Source organism: Crotalus tigris, unplaced genomic scaffold (assembly GCF_016545835.1).
Source record: "Crotalus tigris isolate CLP2741 ecotype Arizona unplaced genomic scaffold, ASM1654583v1 scf7180000020588.15403103151:6194809, whole genome shotgun sequence".
NCBI lineage: Eukaryota > Metazoa > Chordata > Lepidosauria > Squamata > Viperidae > Crotalus > Crotalus tigris.
In genome coordinates, this window is record NW_024098092.1 from 1,956,437 (window position 1) to 1,978,392 (window position 21,956).

A 21,956-nucleotide genomic window follows, 5' to 3' on the forward strand; every position below is an offset into this window, starting at 1 on the left:
TGGCAAGCCTGGTGCCTCCCCACATCCCCAGTCAGGGGTTGCTATGGTTTTGTACATAAACACCCCACATAGCAAAGCTTGATTCTTCATTTTTTTGCTGGCTCTCCTGCATGTTTGGGTGTCTGGAAGGGAATACCAATAAAATATTCTCTCTTCCCCCCACCCCACCCCAGCCAAAATCTTTTCCTGGGGCCTAAACGCAAACCACATTCCATCAACGGCTGGAGAGGGAGGCCTTGTATGGACTGCCTGGCGGCTGCTTCGTAAGCCCCCCCCCCCCAATTCTCCGCCTTGCAAGTTCATCTCTTCCCAAGAACCCCCCCCCCTTTTGAGTGATACCACTCTTGCAAATATTGAAGAAGGGGAGGGAGAAAAAAAACACTGAAGGATTTTTTGTTTTTTTTTTTAGCAGTTGCATAGAAACCAAGCAAAATATTTCTGCAAACTGGAGGGGGTTTGTAGAACACAGCCGGGCGCCTCTTCATTTTTCTTGCAAAAGAATAAAAAATAAAAAGTCGCTGCTTTCCAGCTCACCCATTTCCTCATTCTGGGAGTTGAAAACTGGGTTTACCCCCCGTTGCTTAATACGGATTGCGGAAGCCGTTGAGGTGAGCGAGTTTGCTTTGGCTGCAACGGTTTGCAAGCCACAATGAATGCAGGCTTCTGCCTGAACCGAGGTTAGGGCTTGGCCTGGTGGGAGAAACGGCCAGACAAACCCTGGTTCCTTGGCTTCTCCGCCAGAACATCTTGGCTTTGTTCCACAAAGTAACAAACCGAATGTCAGAATGGAATGGTCAGCTTTAAGCAAACTTCCAACTCTTTTTTTTTTTCTCTTTCTCTCATTTTTTCATCATTTAGTCATTGGAAAGAGCCATGTCCCTCCCTTGTCTTCAACAATCCAGCATCAGAGGTTATTTTTTTGAACGGAAAATGTGTCACTTTTAAGATTCCTAAACCGTTAACTCCCACCGCCCTTGCGAGATTGACAGCCACAGACTTGCACTATTAATACATTTTTATTTTCGTTCTCTTTCGCTTTCATCGGGGTCCTAATCATCTACAATCCACAAGGGGAGGGGAAAAAAAAACCCAGTGAGAGGTTTTTTTTTTTTTTTAAAAAAAATAATAAATTGTACAAGCCAGACACACCAATGATGTGGATCAAAGGAAGGAAGGGGAAATGAAATAGTCAAGATAATAAACAAAAAAAAAAAAAAAGGGATCACATACGTGCCTGAATCTTAGTGTTGAGTGGGAAACGGGGACTAAGGACAATTAAAAATGCTTGGCTATGCACACATTAAAATTCTTTTTTTTTTATGTGCAATTTTAAAGTGTTCTGCTTGAAAACAGTTTTGGTTTCAATTCGATTTAAAAAAAAAAAAAAGAGAGAGGCGCCCATGAACATCGCCTCCCCAAAACTACTTTGGCACCAGTTGTGTGCTTAAAACTAAACAAAACAAAAAACCTCCTAGCCTATTTGTTTCTTCTTCATTTAAAACAAACTAACTAACAATTTGTCTACAGCAGCATGTCTTAAAAACATCAAAACAAAAACAATCCAGCGTTTTTACATTCAAAACAATGCAAAATGTGTGTGTGTGTATATACATCATACATACACACACATATATATACACATACACACATACATACACGCACACACATATGTATCTATATATTATCATTTCCCCCTCCAAATTAGAGAAGCCCCGTGTACCAACACACGTCAAACAAAAGAACACACCTGTCGAACAATTTTTGGTGGAAGGGACAAAACCAAAGCTTCCCCCATTTAGATTAATAAAATACGTGCAAAATAAATCCCTTGGAAGGCAGTTTTCAAATGTTTTCCCTGCTGGTTGGATCAAGGAGGTTGGCTAGTTTAGATTATCACATTTGTGGGGCCATTTTTGCCAAAGTGCCCAGGAAGTGGAGGAAGGTGTTTAGAAAGTGATTCCAATCAATTCAAGATCTAGTTCCTCGTCAGGAACTGAATTTTAGCCCGGCTAAGGTGGGATTTTAGCCTGATTGCAAACAAGGAATCCAGGATGGAACTTGGCTTAGCTGGCTAGACCACCCATCCTACAATTTAAGCCCCATTGAGCGTGAATATCCGGCACCCCAATTCCCAGCCAGCTGCACTCGTGTAGCCATTCCTCCACTCTCTGTCAAGGACGGATGGAGAAAAATGGTCCTTTCTAGCAGGGTTTTTTTTTTTCCTATGGGCTGGTTTAGGACAATCCCTCCCTCCCTCCCAGCCCCCCCAAATGATCTTTTCACCCCAAATGTTCATTTCAAGTATCTTCTCCAGCAAAAGATGGGAGGTGAGCCATGCGCGGGCACCAAGGCACGGTGGTGAAGGCAGGATAAAACATGGCCGAGGACCAGGGCGAGAAAGGAGATCTCCAGCAGTGGCTTGCTTTTTTTGTTGGAGGCTACCACCCCATCCTCCTGGGCCAAATCCATTTCCTGCAGCCAGGCTGGGCCGATCGTCTGGTTCTTGCCCCTGTGCCATCTCCAAAACGGACGAGTCGCGGAGTCGTCCTCGCTCGACAAAACTCTGCAGGACCTTTTGTGGTTGACGGCGAGTGGAAAACTAAACAAGGACGCAGAAAGTTTGGCTAGAATTATCAAGAAAAGGAATCTTTTCTGGAAAATCCCACTGGGATGTGAACTTGGAAAGGAGCTTTCCACCTGCAGCTTGGCCCAGGGATGGCGTGCGGGGCAGATTTCCGGAAAAATGCACGGGAAAGGATGAACCCCCAAGAGTTTGTCTCAACGAATCCAATACAGTTCACTCCTACAGCAAGAGTCTTGTCCTTCCGGTGTCAAGAGGGGTCATTGGTAAAGAAGATAATTTCTGAGAGATTTGGGCAAAGGTAGCGTCGCGATCTCACACAGCCGGTTCTTGCCCAAAGCGAGGCGCACCGAACGCCGACAAAGGTCCATCAGCGGTAAAGGTTCGGCTAAAAGGGAAACAAATCCAAAATTAGCACCGTTTACAAATTAAGTACAGTCCAAATTCAACCAGCCGTTTGACCGCACAGACAGGTCGAGATCTTTCAGTGAGCCCAGCTGTATACCGGATGTAATTAAAAAAAAAACGGACAAAATTGGTACAGTTCACAGCAAAATGGCTTTGCACGTTAAGATTAAGATTGACCGCAGAGGCCAAATTTTTCATTTCACTTGCTGGGATGAGACGGGCCCCAATCTAGGTCCCTGTTTTTCAATCTCAGCACCTTCAAAATGCGTGGACTTCAACTCCCAGATTTCCCCAGCCCGGCCTGCAGGATTCTGGGAGTTGCAGTCCTCACCTGCTGGAGGGGGAATTCTGGGAATGGAAGTCCGTCCATTTTAAAGTTGCTGCCATTGAGAAAAGCTGACATCCATTAGCACAAAGTCAAACTGCCACCAGTTCTTTCTGGTCTGAGAAATGCGTACTTTTTTATTTTTCTTAAATTAGCCCAAATCCCTCGTCTGCTAGATCCAGAAAACCTCCAGCTTGCCCAAGGAAGAATCGGTCGCTCCCCTTTGGCGTTACAAATCCCCGACTTCCAAAGTGAGTTAAGACAACAGAGATGAAATAAGCTCGTTCTGGCAATTAGCTTTGTCTACAAAACTAATTTTGGAAATTTAGCGGAGTCAGGAGGGGGGAGAAAAAAAAAGCAGCACCGTTGCATAGTAGCCGAGACCAATTTTGACCTCCCCATTCCAGAGAAAAAAGTCTCATCCTGTTGACTAAGTTCGGCTAAGTCATCCCACTTAAAAAGCAGCACCTGCGGGAAAACGTCACAAATATCGGCAATTACACCTCTTTTTTTTTGCAATGACTTATTTCTCCCAGCTGCCGTTTCCTCCTCCGACAGATTTTCCAAAGACGGTTGCCAACGGCAAGCCTCAAATCATGCACGCCGACGGCTAAGCCACACGGGAGAGCACCGGGTGGCATTCCGTGTGTCAGAATTGGGCATCCAACCCAACACGCCCAAGAGGACGGCAAGCAGTGCCAAAAAGTTACTGACCAAACTTTCCTGGATTCAAAAGTTCTGAATTAAGGGTTGGGGAAAGCCCACTGGAGGATAATTCACTTTCTGCTTGAAATTCCGTCTTTTTATTTATTTTTTTAAACACCTTGACCGGCTTCACTTTGCTATAGCGTGTAGGTAAGTCCTTGGCCTACATGACCACAAACGAGCGCAAAGTTTCCATTGCTAAGCAAGGCAGTTGTTGAGTTCTGCTGCATTTTACAACTTTTTTTTTTTTGCCACTTAAGCGAATCGCTGAAGTTGTTAAGCAAATCGTGCCGTCATTAAGCGAATCTGGCTTCTTCCATTGACTTTGCTTGCCAGAACACAGGTGGAGAAGAATAGAATAGAATAGAATAGAATAGAATAGAATAGAATAGAATAGAAACAGAATAGAATAGAAACAGAATAGAATAGAATAGAATAGAATTAGAAATAGAAATAGAATAGAATAGAATAGAATAGAAACAGAATAGAATAGAATAGAATTAGAAATAGAAATAGAATAGAATAGAATAAGAAATAGGATAGAATAGAATAGAATAGAATAGAATAGAATAGAATAGAATAGAATAGAATAGAAACAGAACAGAATAGAATTAGAAATAGAATAGAATAGAATAAGAAATAGGATAGAATAGAATAGAATAGAATAGAATAGAATAGAATAGAATAGAAACAGAATAGAATAGAATAGAATTAGAAATGGAAATAGAATAGAATAGAATTAGAAATAGGATAGAATAGAATAGAATAGAATAGAATAGAATAGAATAGAATAGAATTAGAAATAGGATAGAATAGAATAGAAATAGAATAGAGAATAGAAACAGAATAGAACAGAACAGAAATAGAATAGAAGGAATGAAGAACAGGACAGAACAGAATAGAATAAGGATAGAATAAGGATATAAATAGGATAGAATAGAAATAGAGAATAAAACAGAAATAGAATACAGAATAGAAATAGAACAGAACAGAATAGAACAGAACAGAGAGGAAAACCAAGTTGCTAGATCTCAAGGCTACAGAAAAGAGTTGGAGCAAAACTGATTTTGGCACTTGCTTTCCTGGGCAAGGGTCTTCTTCACCCTAGGTGATCAGCTCAGCAGGCAGCCCTGAATCACGAGAAAACGCAATGCTATCCTACCCTTAAATAAATACATGAACAGACAGCATTATGGCTGGGAGGCTCTACAAAAACTGCTGGCGCCAAACCATCAATCAAGCGATTGATTGGCTGATTCCCTGCACTGCCTTTTAAGAAAGCGGTGTCTGCACGTTGCGGATGCAAATCCCAAGATGCAGACCCGCCTCCCCCATCCCCAAATTTATTCTCCCCGGGCCCCCTTTTCCTAGTGTTTCGCCCCCTTGGGATAGAGGAAATCTTTTCCCAGATCCAGGATTTGGAGAAAACTGAGGCTGTTCCACTTTTTCTGCCAAAAAAACCCCAAAAAAACACACATTTGCAAACGATAATAAATCCCAACTTGCTAAGCCAGCTGAAACCCACGAAGCACCAAGCAAGATTGTGCCACACACCAGGAATCAAAGGAGAGGCAGACAAATGCAAAAAAAAAAAAAGGCATATTCTGGAGAATTATGACTCAGCAACTAAGTCTTAAAACTCTTTTGTCATTTACAGGAATTTAGCTGTCTGGTTGCAGATAAGCCAACAGGCCCACCGGCTGCCGTATTTTTTTTTTTTTAAACGTGTCCTCACCCCCCCCCAAAATAAAAAAATACCACGGATGGTAAGATTTTAGATTTAAATTTTAAATTTAAATATGTAATCCATTTATTTGCTCAGCTTCCCTCTTCTCAGCAAAACCGGATTCTCTTCACTCATGAAAATGGGAGCCCCCAGTTTGCAAAGAAACACCTCCTCCGCCCAAAAAAAGCACCAAGAAGCCAGAAAAATCAACCCAGCATCAAATTCTGACATAACTTGTGAGCCTTGGTTGGTAAAGATGAGCTTCAAAGAGCAAATTGTGTAGGAATCAACACACAAATGAGGACCCAGATTATTGGGGGGCAACAGGCCAAGTTTGTAGACTGCCTAGAGAGGGCTGCAAAAGAATTATGAAGCGGTATATAAGTCTAAGTGCTATTGGTTGGGAAGGAAGGAAGGAAGGAAGGAAGGAAGGAAGGAAGGAAGGAAGGAAGGAAGGAAGGAAGGAAGGAAGGAAGGAAAACAAGAAGGAAGAGAAACAAGGAGAAGGAAGGAAGGCAGCCTGGTGGCGCCGTGCTTAGAATACAGAATTGCAGTCTAAACTCTGCCCACTGCCATCAGTTCGATCCTGACCGCCTCAAGGTCGACTCAGCCTTCCATCCTTCCGAGGTTGGTAAAGTGAGGGCCCAGATTGTTGGGGGGGCAATAGGCTAACTCTGTAAACTGCTTAGAGAGGGCTGTAAAGAACTGTGAAGCGGTCTATAAGTCTAAGTGTTACTGCTGCTATTGCTAATTATTCCGTACAGACGCCCAATTAGCACCAGGTATCACGAAAGCGAAGAGACTTACGGTCGAGGCCATTCAAGTATCGCATCTGGATTTCACAGTGGCCCCACACGGCGCTCACCACGGGGTACAGTTTTTTCCCTTTCAGCCCCCGAAAGGCCACGCCCATGTACTGTCCGTCCACGATGAAGCTCAGGGTCCCGTCGTCCATGTCCAGCACCACCAAGAACGAATCCGGCACAATGAAAGTCTCGTCCGCCTCCAGGAATGCCGGATAGGTCTTGCTGGCCTGGTTTTTCCCGTCGTGGTAGAGCCGGTTACGCCCCAGATCCCAGCCCCAGGACTCCAGGTTGTTCCCGATCAGGGTGGTGTAGCCCACCGAGTGCAAGGGGGCCTCGGCGGTGGCCACGCCCACCACCGCGTGGGTCCCCCGCTGCCTCATCGCCCAGGTAATCTGCCAGATGTGGAGCCCGCGAGTGTACCCCACTTTGCCCCGGATGGCGTCGGTACTCTGGGCCACCGGATGCCGGTGGAAAGTCAACTTATTGTCCTCTTTCACGAAGACGTTGAGCGACCGGTCATCGTTGTTCCACGAATGGAGCAGCTGGACCTCGTAGGAGACGGACGGCATGTCCAGCAGGAGGTCCAGCCGAGATGGCTTGCTGTAATTCAGCCCTTGCAGCTCCTGCTTCAGAGGCCGGCACACCGGATCCCGCATGTCCACTGTTTTGATGCCCCCTGTCACTTTTTGCCCCATGATTCAAGGACCAGCGCTCGGCCACGGTCATCCGGCGAGTGAGCCCGCTGCTCCGAGACCTTGTTCAGAAGCCGCTGCGGCCAGCAGCGGTCAACAGCAACTAATTGGGTGGAAAGAAAAACAAGGCATGGGTTAAACATTAAAACAGGTGGCTTTGTGAGGACAGAGGCTGGGGGGGGGGCGGTGGAACCACTGAGGGGCAGCCAAGAAAGACAGATTTCCCCCCAACAAACCAATCCTGGGATGAAAAGGAGAAGACAACAGCCCTTAACGGAATAGAACATCTGCCCCCAGCATCCTTCAGAAGCCTCCAGATGTTCCGAGATGAATGGCGTTCACTATCACGTTGCAAAGTTCCACGTTCTGCATTCATCACGTTGGGAAGAGGAAGTGGAAAAAGAGGATGCTCTGGACTAGGAGCCCCATCATCCCCTCCCAGGGGGACGGAGAAGGATGGCTTTCAACTGGGGGGGGGGAGATCCAAATTGGGGAAAGCCCCCCCTCCTTTCCACGATTCCCACTTTCATCTGGAGATGGTTCAATCTCCCCATGCTACGTTCTTGTCCAGTGAGATGTTTATACTGTACACCCACTCCTGGCTCCAACTAAGATGCACTCTGCACACGCTTAGATACCTCTGGGAAGCAGATGTATTTTAAAGTTTTTTTCCCGGCAAGAAGCAAGCATTGATTAGTACTGCTTTATAAAGACCACACTTGGAATGCTACATCCAGTTTTGGTCACCATATTATTAAAAAAGAGGCTGAGACTCTAGAAAGAATGCAGAGAAGACCAACAAAGATGATCAGGGGACTGGAGGCTAAAACATATAAGGAATGGTTGCTGGAATTGGGTCTGTCTAGTTTAATGAAGAGAAGGACAAGGGGGGACATGATAGCAGTGTTCCAGTATCTCAGGGGCTGCCCCAAAGAAGAGGCAGTCAAGCTATTCTCCAAAGCGCCTGAAGGCAGGACAAGAAGCAACGGGTGGAAACTAATCAAGGAGTGAAGCAACCTAGAACTAAGGAGAAACTTCCTGACAGTTTGAACAATTAACCAGTGGAACAACTTGCCTCCAGAAACGGTGAATGCTCCAACACTGGAAGCTTTTAAGAAGAGGGGGGTTGGACTAGAAGACCTCCAAGGTCCCTTCCAACTCTGTTATTCAGCTCAGTCCCATTCTTGCTTCCCAAATTGTGGTCAACTCACCTTCTGCTTGCCAGAGAACAATCCCAAATACGGCAACCTTGAGCAAAGATCCCGCTTTTGCGGCGGATAGCAGGGGGAAAAAAATCCACCAACCCCTTTTAAAAAGCGGAATAGAGGCAAACTCGCTTTCTAAGAAACGTGTTTTCAAAAGCGTCTCCTGGGATAAATGCCCCACTGAAGTCCTGCCAGCCCTACACCGGTTAGTCATGGAAGAAAAACAAAATCAAAAGAAAAACCTGGGGTGTGAATCAGGTTCTGTGTTAAGGCTCACACCACACACACACAAAGACACACAGAGATGTGTATATATAAAATCCAAGGGTGGGAAAAAGTAGGCTGCGGGAGCAAACGGACAACGGCTGATTTAATCCCATGCAAGGGCACCGGTGCAGAAATGGGAAGATATTTAATAATTTATATTAAATATAAATATATACATTTCCCAGATCACACATTTCCCCCCCCCTCGGTTTAGTCTTGTACGTTTTCCAAAGGCCAAGATTGGGATTCATCCAGGTGCACCTTTTAAATAGTCTTGCATGACACTGGAGGGATTAGATTGTGAAAATGTAGCTAGTCCTCCATTTATAGCAGTTCGTTTAATGAAAAGCGAGTTATGACTGTTTTTCACACAGAGGACTGTTTGCTGTATCCTCACGGTCACGTGATCAAACTTCAAGACGCTTGGCAACCGACTCATATTTACGACGGTCGCAGGGTCCCGGGGTGTGTGTGTGTGTGTGTCACGTGATCCCTTTCTGTGACTTTTTGACAATCCAAGTCAATGGGGAAGCTGGATTCAATTAACAACCGTGTCACTACGTTAACAACTGCTTCATTTAACAACTGTGTCCAGAAAGCTCGTAAAACGGGGACAAAACTCAGTTCACTGCCTCGCTTAGCCACAGAAATTGCGATCGTAAAGTCGGGGACTACCCCTACCACTTTCTACATTGCAAACCGAGTTGTACGGACTCGAACTCGGCTCTCATCAAACGGGCAACCAGCAGCCGAGAGGCGAGCAGCACCCCATCCGTCCACTGGGCCGCCATTCTCTAAACCGGTTTTGCAATCCCTTTTCTTGTTTACACAATAAAACCAAACCAAAAAAAGGCACTTCTGCTAATCCGGAGGCCGCTCACCATGGCGGTTTGATGAGTAAATCAAAATTGAGGAAAGCGTTTAGTTGGGTTCAAATCGTTTGAGGAGGAAGCGCGAAATGATTGCCCAAACTCCATTTCAACTGACGACCCCCCAAAAAACACACACTATAAAAATAATATCATAATACAGGTAGTCCTCAAGTTACGACTTCAACTGAGCCCAAATTTTCTATTGCTAAGCGAGACCTTCGTTAAGCGAGTTTTGCCCCGTTTTACGACTTTTCTGCAGGGAATCACTGCAGTTCTTAAGTTAGTAACATGATTGTTAAGGGACTTTGACTTTGATTTTATTTATTTATTTATTTATGAGACTTATACACCGCTTTAAGTGCAAGCATTCTCTAAGCGGTGTACACCAGTAAGCAATGTATATCTATATTTACATTGCCCCCAACAATCTGGGTCCTCATTTTACCTACCCCAGAAGGATGGAAGGCTGAGTCAACTTTGAGCTGGTGAGATTTGAACCGCTGACCTGCTGAACACAGTCAGCTAAAGTGGCCTGCAGTACTGCACTCTAACTGCTGCGCCACCTCGGCTCAGCATTGTCATCATCAGGAGCCCGTCATCCCTCGGGACGCTGCAACCGTCCTAAGTACGAGTCGGTTGCCAAGCGTCCCGAATTTTGATTGGGTGGCCATCGGGATGCTGCAACGGTTGCGTGAAAAATGGCCCTCAGTCAACTATTGTTGTAAGTCAAGGACTATCTGCATATTGTCACAAAATACACAGCAATAAAAACTCCCAAATGTTTGAGTGAGAACGCACGAGCAATGCATGTAAAAAATGAAAAACTAAAGTCACGCAAAAGCAAACGTTTTTCAAAGACCGAGAAAGAGCAAAAATCTCTTCTACTCTAGCTGTGCTGGAAAAACAAATGACAGAATTGGGGGGGGGGTGGTCCCAGCCCAATTCAAATTTCCAGGCTGTCCTTCCCTACACCCCAAAAGATTGCTGATCTCTTGTTTCAAGAGACACCCTTTCTACATGAAAGGAAGGCGGGACTGGACGGCACATGAGAAAGGCTGCGGGCCGAGACGAAATCTGGCACAAGAAAAGAAAAACGCCACTTAGTCTTCCTATATTCAGAACAGGCTGTTCTTCGGAAGATGGAAAAAAAAAAATAAAAATAAAAGACTAGAACGGTCAGGAAAAAGGGCCCTGCGTTTATTACATAACCGAGCCTTTGCAAGCTGCGTTTCCGCTAACAGAAATGCAGAATGGTTGATTCAGAGGGAAAAGATAGGCAATCCCCCCCAATGCTGGCTTCTCCCATAACCTGGTTTCCTCATAGCTAGCCATAGCAAGCTTAGGACCGGCTTTGGGCTCCCACCGAGATAGCTAAGCCTTGGAACACTCCCAGCAACCAAGCGGTTAAAACTTCCATTACTACAAATCCCATCGTCAGCCTTTGGTCAATCCAGAACTGCTCCTCCAGTCTTGTGGCGGGGAGTTCCACAGGCCTAGCTTGGCGCGAGGGTTTTCAGTGGCTGGGAAAGCCAAGCGGGAGAGGGTTAATGGCTGCTGAATCAGGGTGACTCACACGCTGGTTATTTAATTCCCTGTGCAAAGCTTTGGGAAGATGCTTCAGGTCTGTTTCTCACACTCCCCGACGTGCCCAAGCCGCTTCCTCCCGCAGCCGTGAAAACAGATCCAAATAATTATAAGCAGCCAGCAAAACATCCCCGATAATCAATGTTTTTAAGGATGAACTGGCAATAGCTTCCTCAAAAGGGCGGGGGCCTTTGGAGGCAGCCCAGAGGAAAAAACAGGGGGGGGGTCACACCCAGCAGGTGAGCGTGCCAAACCTTTTTTTTTTTTTATATCTTTTATGACTTTTATATCACTTTGAGCTTGCGACTGAAAACAACAGGTGGTTCTCAACTTACCACCGCAAAATTGACGTTGCTAGCGAGAAATCCGCGGAATTTTGCCCCCGTTTTACCACCTTCCCGGCCCCCAGTTGTTAAGTTAGTCACACGGTTGTTAAATGAAGTCTCTACTGACTTTATTTGTCAGAAGGTTGCAAAAGGGGATCACAGGATCCGGGGACACTGCGACCGTCATAAATATGAATCAGTTGCCAGGCGCCTGAATGTTGATCACGTGGGGAGGCTGCAGATGGTTGTTAAGTGTGAAAAAAGAGTCCCAAGTCACTTTTTTCGGTGGCGTTGTAACTTCGACGAACTGTGGTTCGTTCATTTACACACCCTCCGCTCCCTCTCCTCTTTTGGACTCTCACACGTGTGCAAAAATGTGTGTGGTACACAAGCAGAGCCCCCCCCCCACTTTCAGGAACACCAAGCTGGATCCCCAAAGAGTTCAAAGATATTGGAATAAATTAGCTCCCTGCAACTGAGGCATTCAAACAGGATAAAAAAAAATATCACACTTTAATTTCTATCAGGATAACCTCACAAATTTCACTGAAAATTTTAAAAATGCGCAGGCTTCTATTCTGGATTGGCATGACAAGCTTCAGCATCCAGTAGCCCAAGAACCCAGAATTGCCGTAAAACTAACAACACGGGAACCCTACCAAACAGAGTTTGATTAATCAAGATGATCGGCAACAAACTCAGTGAGGTCTTGGGCACCAGCCTCTTCCAGTAAAAAGCCAACTGAAGGGTGTACCCTAGAAACATCGTTTAATATATGGGTGCTTTTTCTGTTAATAAAGACATTTCCTGCTCTGGTCTACGAGATTTCCTGGTGGCCTCCCATCCGCGCACAGACCAAATCCAACGTTGCTGCCTTCTAGATACAAACTCAACCGGGAAATCTCCTGGGCTAGCTAAACCCAATAAAAAAGGTGGGTGGGCTCTAGTCCTTCCTTTTGCTAATTTATTTCCAAATATTATTTTTCATCTCTTGCATTCACATCACCTTTCTCCTGTCTGAATTTTAGGCACATCGGGTTTCCCAGCTGCATACCTTGGCCAGGCGTTGCACTACAAGTCCCAGGAGACCCTGCCATTAGCAAAGAATGCTGGGAAATGTAGGCCAGCCCCTTCTAAAGCCCCCAAGTCCTCGCTTCCTTCCCAGATCTCGTTATAAATCTCTGCTAATTTTAATCTTCCCTGAACTCATCAATTTACAAAAGGATTAGAAATACACCCCCTCATTTTTAATCCCAAGATAACCGGCACCTCAAAACCAGCTTTTAAATCATTGACTAACAAATAGCCAGGCACAAAACCAAGACTAATCCTGGGCTGGCTAGGGAATTTTGGGAGTTGAAGTCCACCCCTCTGCAAGTTGCGAAATGGAGAAACACAGCTTAAAGCAGGGGTGGGGAAACCAATGGCCCTTTTATGATTTGTGGACTTCAACTCCCAGAATTCCTGAGCCAGCTGCCATGGCTCAGGAACTCTGGGAATGGGAAGTCCACAGGTCATAAAACGGCCACTGTTCCCCACCTCTGGCTCAGGAATTCTGGGAGTTGAAGTCCACTAGTCATAAAAGGGTCCATAGGCCCCCACCTCTGGCTAAAAGCCTAAAGCTCTCCCCCCCCCACACACTTTTAAAACTAGAAACCTCCGAGGTTGAACCGGATAATGTCCTAATATTACCTCTCATTCCCTATTTTTTTTTTCATTATGCAACAATGCAGTCGGCCTCTTTAGATAATTAATGGGATGCCAGTCAGGGCTCAACTCCGAAAACCACACTAATGATTATTATTTCCAATATCTGCTTCTCGTTTCTCAGCCAGACCACGGTGTCTCCCTTCCCATTCCCACACACACAGAGGCGTGCGCCTTCTCGCGGCTGGACTCGCTCACTGGCATCCTGGAAGCCGTGGGAAGCTATGGCGTGCTCCCTGTTTGCCAACCCACAAATAAGTGTGCAAAAGCCGCAACACCACCAGCCACTCGCGCTGCGCCCAAGTGCATCAAACCCCATTGCAGGACAGGTGTGTGGATGGGTGGTCAAACCTGATTTGGCAGGCGAGGATGGACCAGGTGTGTTTTCGTGTCTGGCGGTTTTCCTGAATCCTGTTTTTAAAAATTCTACACATTTAGGCAGGCCTGGTTTAGCCGCTGCCTTGTTTAGCAACCGTTCGCAGTTAACGACGGCATCGGCAAAGTCACCCTGCCACCAATCCTCAAAGGGAAGCTGGGGGAAGATCCTAAGGATCCCCGACTTGTGAAGATGGAGCCCAAGGTTCTGTAGCTAAGCGAGACAGATCACATGACTGCAACGGTTGTAAGTGTGAAAACGGTCACCTTTTCCAGTGCTAACTTCAGTCACTAAATGAACTGTACTTAGAAACTGCTTCATTTAACAACCAAGTTCATAGTCTCAACTGTGTCAGTAAATGAGGAATATATATATATATATATATATATATATATATATATATATATATATATATATATATATATATATATATAGGTAGAGAGAGGCAGGCCACAAATGTATTTTTTTCAACACAGTAAAATAAACATAAGAGAAAAAGAAAAAAAAGTTATAAAAATTAAACATAAGAGTTATACGTTCTGCCCTCCTTTTTAAAGAATAATTCTTTTCCCCCTATCTTCTTCGATCTTTCTTAATCTTCAAATTATCATTTCAATCTACTTCTCTTCTTTCAACATAAACAATTTTTTTCACCCCTTTAAACTGCAAGCTGAACCTGGCAGCTTAACCACAAGAGTTCAGTTACATAATAAAAAGGTGTTTGCACACCAAAAAGCAGCCTTTTAACCCGTTTAGTTGCATTTTTAAAAAGGCAACCAGTTATGTCACACACACCCCGCCAACAAGACAGACAGACAGACAGATGCAAAAAGGAAGATAAACTTCTTAAATTTGAGTTTTTCCTACATATCCCGAGAAAAAGATGCAGAAGAAAATTTGGACTTGAATCAAATGCATCTCAGTCAACCAACACTCCAAGCCATGATTTGGGGATGACACCGGATAGAAGCATCTTGGTTTAATCTCCACCTGCATCAAACCGAGTTTGGGCTCTTGTTCCGAGCAAGCCAAACTCTCTGGGCACAGTTAGGTCCCCCCCGGGGATTCAAATGTTAATCACCAAAAGCAAACACTTATACTCTGTCTGGCTATGTAGGTCAAAATGAAGTTTCTAGTCCTTAGTATGTTTCTTATGGAATTCCCCCCCCCCAAAAAAAAATAATAGAGTGTTTCAGCAGCAATTGTCTTCTAAAAAAGTCCATCAGAAGACTCAAAAGTTGTGTGGATGAGAACAAGAGTCTCCTAAAATTCTCAGGCATTTCAGAAACAAATGGATGCAAACTTTTAAGTGGGATAGACTGCTCAGGAGGGTTGCCATCCCAATGAGCAAGTCAAAATTCTCATTTTTTTGTTCCCTTCTGGAAATAATCAATACCAATGGCTACCTGGCTTTGCTCTTCCCGTTTGTCCAGCAACTGAAAGCAGAAAAAGCAACTTATGGAAACTAATCCAGGAGAGAAGCAACCTAGAACTAAGGAGAAATTTCCTGACAGTGAGAACAATTAACCAGTGGAACAACCTGCCTCTAGAAGCAGTGGCTGCTCCAACACTGGAAGTTTTTAAGAAGAGACTGGACAGCCATTTGTCTGAAATGGTATAGGGTTTCCTGCCTGAGCAGAGGGTTGGACTAGATGACCTCCAAAATGCCTTCAAACTCTTATTATTTCTATAATTTATTCTCTGCTTCTTACTGTAAATGTTGCATTTCAAACCCAGGCTGGCTTTGTGTTATGCTCAAAGAGGAAAAAAACAACAACAACCACCAACCAACCCCATGCAGGCTGAATGTTGCTTGCAAATGCAGGAGGCTCGCCCTCTCCATTGTTTATTTGTTTTTCAATCAAGCAGCTAGTCCTTAGTTGACTGCAAAGGGAATGAGTTTTTGCAAAGTCTGGCGGAACTTCCTGTCTAGGGTGGAGCTCAACTTCTCCCCCATTCACAAAAAAGAAGAAGCAGGAGGCTGTATGGAAGAAGCACCCTCCAGACTCCTAACCAGGATTGTTTGTTTTTTTAAATCACGGTTCAAGTTCATCTTTTAAACATTGCCGAAGACACCCTGTCAACGTGCCTAGGAAATTTCCGCCTCCCATTAGATAACAACCTTAAGCTAATCCAGTCTTTCTTAATCCAGTGGTTACCAAAGGCTGCCTTCCCACATTCCTGTTTATATCCTGGCTTATTCATAATCTAAAAGGAGTGGAATCCCAATGGATTTTTAAGGGAAGAATCCGCCTGCTTTGCATGCAAAATTAATACAGAATCCAACTGTAAAGTCAACAACTACGGTTGGCAAATACACAGCACTGAGTTCAAGGGAGGAAGGCTTGGTGTGGCTCAAAGCTTTCCACAAACCCAGGTTTTATCCTAGTTTCAAGGTTATCCTCTTCCATCCCAGCTAGATTCACAATTTACACTAACCCACGATGATTAAAATCAGCTAGGACAGGGGTCTTCCAACTTGGCCCTTTGATGACTTGTGGACTTCAAGTCCCAGAATTCCTCAGCCAGGCGTGCACGCTGGCTGAGGCATGCTGGGAGTTGAAGTCCCTAAGTCATCAAAGGGCCAAGTTGGAAGACCCCTGTTTTAATAAGACTGGCCTCTTGCTTTAAACTAGGGGTCTCCAAAATTGGCTGCTTTAAGACTTGTGAACTTCAACTCCCAGAATTCCTCAGCCAGCGTGCCCCGGCAGTGTTAACCAAAAAAACTCCCATATCCTTATGCTGGGAAACGTAGTCCAGCAACATCTGGCTAATGCCAGATTTGCAGTTTGGAACCCTTCCAGCCACAGCTTGCTTCTATCCCCACATGTTCCCATTTAAATCAGGTTGGCATTTCAGCTAGATGGCAAGATTTGATCTTCCATTTCCTTCGTGGCAGGTGACCAACATCTGTCTGGGGGGGGGAAGGGCTGGGGCCGGGTGCAAATTACTCAGCAAAGCTTCCGGCTGCCAGACAGACCATAGAAACCCCAAACCAACTACGCCAGCAGCTGTGCCACCTCCCAAAGCAAAAAAGAAAGCGCTCACGTACTATTAAAAAAAAAATTGCATAAGCATGTTTTGATGTTCTCCAACTTCACAGCAAACAGTTGAGCAGCTAAGACGACAATAAAAGTGGGTAAGGAGGAAGCCACCTCTAAAATAGCCAAATCAAATCAAGATCAATGATTGGAACTTAGCAAAAAGAATAAAATCAGCTTGGAGGGAAGAATCTCTCTCTCTCTCACGCCAGTCTTTGCCTGCCTCCCTAATTTCGATTTTCGGCTGAAATTCCACCGGGTTGAACCTCAAGGGCCTGCGTTATCAGTCCGCTAAAATTAAAATATTTGATTCTTGCAAGGAAGCTGCAACCAGGGCAAACACTAATAAAACACTGTGCAGGTTGCTAGATTTCAAGACTTTCTTTAAAAAAAACAACAACTATAGTTGATATAGTCAATAAATCAGGATGCCTGGCTTAAAAATTGCACCAACTGGTGGGATTATGGCCAGGTTGCCTAACCTTAGCCACTTGGACTCCAACTCCCAGAATTCCCCAGCCAGCATAGGGAATTCTGGGAGTTGTAGTCACACACCTTCAAATTGTCAAGGTTGAGAGACCCTGGCCTTACGATGTCTACCAAATGCAATTTAGGCCACAAATAGGTATTTTTTTTGTACTGGACTTTGAAGCTGTTGAATTACACCCATAGTATTTATTATTTTCTAGATCGGTTCATTGCAAAGAGATCCAACTGCATTTATTCCCTTCGCTTCCCCAAAATGCACGCAAGCCCTGGAAAATCACCTAGTCCCTAAACTAGAGTTTTATCCACCCCAAACCAGAATGCGTCCATATGTTATTTGCCAACCTGGATCTGCAGGATATTTTGCCAGCCCATCCTCTGCAAACAAAGTGGGCATTTAAATCCATGTTTCGGTTCTAAAAGGAGAACATCCACACCCTGTGTGGCGACATTCCAGCTGCCTCGAGCTACAGGACTCCAATCTCCATCGTTCCCTGCCACCCAATGTCCTCTGAAGGACGCAGCTTCCCTACCTTAGTTCTGCAGCACAAAGATCAAAGCCACCCTTCATTTCCCCAGCTCCAAAACAGGATAGAAGCCAGCCCAGAGCAGGGACTCATACAGAGAGGCAATGGGGAAGCTCTCCCCACAACACTGCATTGTTTGGACCTCAGAGAATGTGACTGCAGCCAACGATGGCTTGCATAGCTGTGTTTGTAAACCATGGCTTAGCATGCTGCGGGAACTAATTCAGAGTTTCTTGTTGATAAACATTTGTGGTTCCTATTAACATCCTTCTTTGCTATGCTATGAAGAGGGCAGTTTTTCCAGCTGTAGGAAGTTGCAGGGGAGGATCCCACTGGCAGGGAATGATGGGAATGGTAGTAAACTAGGGAATCCAGCAAAAGACAGGCATATAAATGTAATAACTCAAAAAGAAAAAACTGCTTGCGTAAATCCCTCCCATCCTAAAACTATAAGAAATTAGAAAATATTAGGAAGTCAAAGGCACGTTTTAAAATAGAAGTCAGGGTTGGTCATCACAGGAAACCATTGTTTATTCTGAACATAGCTTGTTGGAGAAGCAGAACTGGCTAGATTTACCCCCCCACACACACACAAATGGTTTCTGAATAAGCCACAATCAGTGGGGCCCACCCATCACACAAAGCCACGGCTTCTTTCCAATCATTTGACAACTAAGCCAAGATAGACTCCCAGCTGTTTTTCAACATGGTTTATTGAATAAACCATAATGAATACACTCCCAAATTAGCAAGAAGCTTTACAATTCAGGTACAGAGTATTTGTACTTCCCATTACCAAAACAAAAAGTCTGCAGTGGCCTACCTTACAAGATTATTGTACTGGACACGGCAAGCTGCTATAAATCAGCTGACCAAGCCGTGACAAACATGGGTGAGGCTGATTTAAACTGCCGGCTTGCTACTTCCTATCTTAGTCACTGATATAGTATGCAGCCCTGAAAAAAGCTAATTGTTAGCAGAAACTGTGATCACATCTTAAAGGGGTACCTGCTCAATTTCAAACACTCTGACCACTAGACTAGGCCCTTCAATATTTTAAAAAATGTCTGAATGGCTTTGAAAAGGCAGCAGATCAGAAGTTGCAAATTTTAGGAAAAAATATTCCTTTTTCTTCTTCTCTTATTTGCACAGGCTGCTGAACCTAAAGTCCAGAATCCCCCCCCCCTCCTAAAATAGGGTCCTGAAGACAGGCATTAAGAGGCAGGGAACTCCATTACACCCTTATCGGTCTCGCCCGCCGGAAACTCAATCAGACATGCAACAGGCAAGTCTGGAACTTCCTTCTTGGCTAATAAGGCAAATGAGCTTTTGGCTCAAGGAATAGCAAGAATTGTGGTTGTTTTTACAGGCCCTTGAAGAAAGGGGAGGTTTAGCTCTGTTCTCCCCTCCTTAAAAAGTTTTCAGAGCCCAAGTGCGGAATTTGTGCAGAATTTTTCAAACTGCTGCACCTTCGCACAATCTCCTCCATCCGTGGATTCGCACAACCCAGAAACCCAAGTCAGGGAGCTCACATGGTCCAAACCTGGCTTGCTTTAGCCCCAGTTTGTTCCTCCTCTGGCTTAGTGTCCAATGGTTGTGTGAACCCTAGACTGGGTTAACTTTGTAATATCAGACATTTCCTTCACCCCCCCCCCCAATGCCACCCCTAACAGCGTTTGCCCAATTCAAACGACTTTCCCAAGTGAAAACCAGAAAGATGCACTCATTCAAACCTGGGAAATATTCCAAGGTTTTGGGAATTTGGCAGAAGTCCCCGGGAACGCCCCCCCTCCCCCGTAGGCCTACCTTGCAAGGTTGGCAGGCCTCGCCATCCACCCAGCCCCCCCCAAAAAACCGGAGGAGCATCATTTGTAGGAATGCGCTTTCAACGGTGCCAAAGCGAAGTTAGTCGCGATCCAAAGCCGGCGCTTTCCGCAAGAGATCCCTTATCTAGAATGGACTAGAATAGAGCTGGAAGAGACCTTGGAGGTCTTCTAGTCCAGCCCCCTGCTCAAGCAGGAGAACCTATATAATCTCAGATGGGGGGGGGGAAATTGCTAATTGCTAATTGTTAATTGCTAATCCTCACCAGATCTCGTTCTTCCCCATCTCCATTCTCAGGATCGCCCCTTCCCCAATTCTCCCCCCCCCCGCAAAACGAGGCGAAGCTGTCTCTCTTTCTCCCCCCGCCCCCAAACCCAACTTAATCCGGAGCAGAGAGGGGGGAGAAGGCTGTAAAGCGAAGTGGAGCCGCCCGGGAGCTTTTGCTCACCTCCGCGCGAGCTGCATTCCCCTCCTTGCCGGCCGCTTGCACCGGCCTCGGGGCGACAGCTGGAGCCGCGACGTGCAGAAGATGTAATCTCAAACGCGCGACTCGCGAATCGTGAGAACGCGGCGGCAGCCACAGCTGATCGGCCCCGCGGTTCGCCCGCAGGCCGGAGTCCGCCGCGGGGGCGCCGAGCGCTCTAATAGCAGCGCGTCGCATCACATGAGCCTTGAACCCTCCCCGCCCGGGCTCCGCTCCTCCTCTTAAGGGCGACCGGGTGAAAACACACACACACACACACACACACACACACACACACACACACACACACACACACACACACAGACACCTGCGCATCCCCTGCCTGCAAAGCTCACGCACACGCGCACACACACAGCCCTGCGCATCCCCTGCCTGCAAAGCGCAGCGGGATCCCGAGCAGCCGGCGCAAGAGACCACCCGGAGGATTGCAACCGCCGCCCGACTTGCTGGCAAGGAAGCCGGCTTGGAAGCGTGTTCCCCCCCCCCAAAGGTGGAGAAGGACACGTGTCATGGGACGGTTGCAAGGAGGCAGGGCGGCCCCCTTTACTCGGGTGTCCAGGTGTGCCTGGACTTCCAGCAGCTTGTTTAGTGGCCGTTCAGACGTGCAAGTGCACAAGTGACTTGGCTGCGGAGATTCTCCGTCATTCAGATCAGTGTTATCCTTCCCCCCCCCCACTGGGCTTTCTTGTTTTTCTTTGAAGACGTTTCGCTTCCCATCCAGGAAACTTCTTCAGTTTCTTTGGAAGCTGAAGAAGCTTCTTGGACGGGAAGCGAAACGTCTTCAAAGAAAAAACAAAGAAGTCCAGTTTGTGAAAAAGCATTTTTGGGATTACAAGTGACTTACGGGCTATTTTTCACACTTAACAAATGTGTTTGACCCGACTTCGCTGGCCTTTGTAAATAAACACCACACAAATGTTGCCAGCTTTCCTTTCATCTGCCTCCAAGGAAAAATGAAGGAAAAGTTACATTTAGACCGTCATTCCTTTAATTTAAATTGAGAAGTTTTGGGTTTGTTTTTTTTCCTGCTGCCCTAAAAGATGGCAGATTCCTTTAAAAAAAAAAACAGCAACTTTTTAACACTTCCTGCTACTCAAAAGCCGATTTAAATAGTTTCCTGAACCCTAAAACAAAGCCAAAACTATTTTTTTCCCCAGGCAGGCTCTGTTGGAAATATTAAAGGCAGACATGAACTGACCTGGCTGCATGTTCCCAAGAGTTAAACATAAACGGGGAGTTTAAGTTTCTAGTCCTGAGTGAACTGATTTAAGAACGAAACATGCCTTTTTTTTTTTTTAGTCACTGGCAAATCTCAACCTAAGTCCTATTCAATTGGTGAATTACTTCTTTGTGGCCTTAATACCTTTTTTTTTCTCAAAAAAACGCTTGCCTTTCCACTGTTGTCTGCACATCAGCCCTGCGAAGTGGGCCCAAAGACACTTAGCAAACTTCCGGGCTGCTCTCTTTAGCAAAACCTCCATGGTCCAAGGCAGTATATCTCTGCCAATATTATAGCAGCAGGAATCTAGGACTGCTGGGGTAGCACCAGCTTGGGGAAGGCCAATGTAAAGTAATGGCACGGAAGTAGAAATATACCCATTTTATGGATGGTGCGTCGAGAAGGGTGAGGCTGTCCCGTCACCCTTGCCGTGCACCACCAATTAGCGAATTCTTCCCCAGCGTCACAGATTAAATCTCTTTCCTTCCACTTGGCACAGATGGGTTTGTTCTTTCTTTTTCTCCCAGCAGTTGTGACTTCAGCAAAGCGTTGTTGTCTTGTGTGAACCAGCTGACCAATCCCAAGCACAAATTCTCTGTGACGGATGTCAGCAACGGCTGCCAATCTAACTCAAGAAAACAGCATTTTGCTGACCTTCGGAGTGGTTTTTCTTGCAAACAGGCTTTACATTTTCCCCACCGCTGCACAAAGATACGCAACCGCCCACATAACACTGGACAGGCTTTGCGTGTACTGGAGGCACAACAGCTGGTCTGCTTTAAACTGAAACACACT

General features: G+C 45.6%; 1 protein-coding gene and 1 long non-coding RNA gene across 2 annotated transcripts in view; one reads left to right on the plus strand and one right to left on the minus strand.

The window, feature by feature from the left end:
• The window catches only part of LOC120319030, a 71,810-nt gene that overhangs the window by 41,213 nt on the left and 8,641 nt on the right, over window positions 1-21,956 (plus strand). The gene's annotated exons all lie outside the window — the stretch shown is intronic.
• On the minus strand, window positions 1,001-20,094 carry SPSB1 (splA/ryanodine receptor domain and SOCS box containing 1). The gene is made up of 3 exons (XM_039367305.1): window positions 19,907-20,094; window positions 6,553-7,346; window positions 1,001-2,969 (listed from the first exon to the last, which is right to left on the minus strand). Exons 2-3 carry the CDS (start codon window positions 7,244-7,246, stop codon window positions 2,842-2,844), a joined length of 822 nt encoding a protein of 273 aa, XP_039223239.1. The 5' UTR covers window positions 7,247-7,346; window positions 19,907-20,094; the 3' UTR covers window positions 1,001-2,841.

What these genes read in the sequence shown, in the direction of transcription:
- SPSB1 (XM_039367305.1), bottom strand. Translation starts at nt 7,246, where the DNA reads ATGGGGCAAAAAGTGACAGGGGGCATCAAAACAGTGGACATGCGGGAT. An exon ending in ATACTTGAATGGCCTCGACC is followed by an intron (nt 2,970 to 6,552) that starts GTAAGTCTCTTC and finishes TTTCCCTTTTAG; the next exon opens with CCGAACCTTTACCGCTGATG.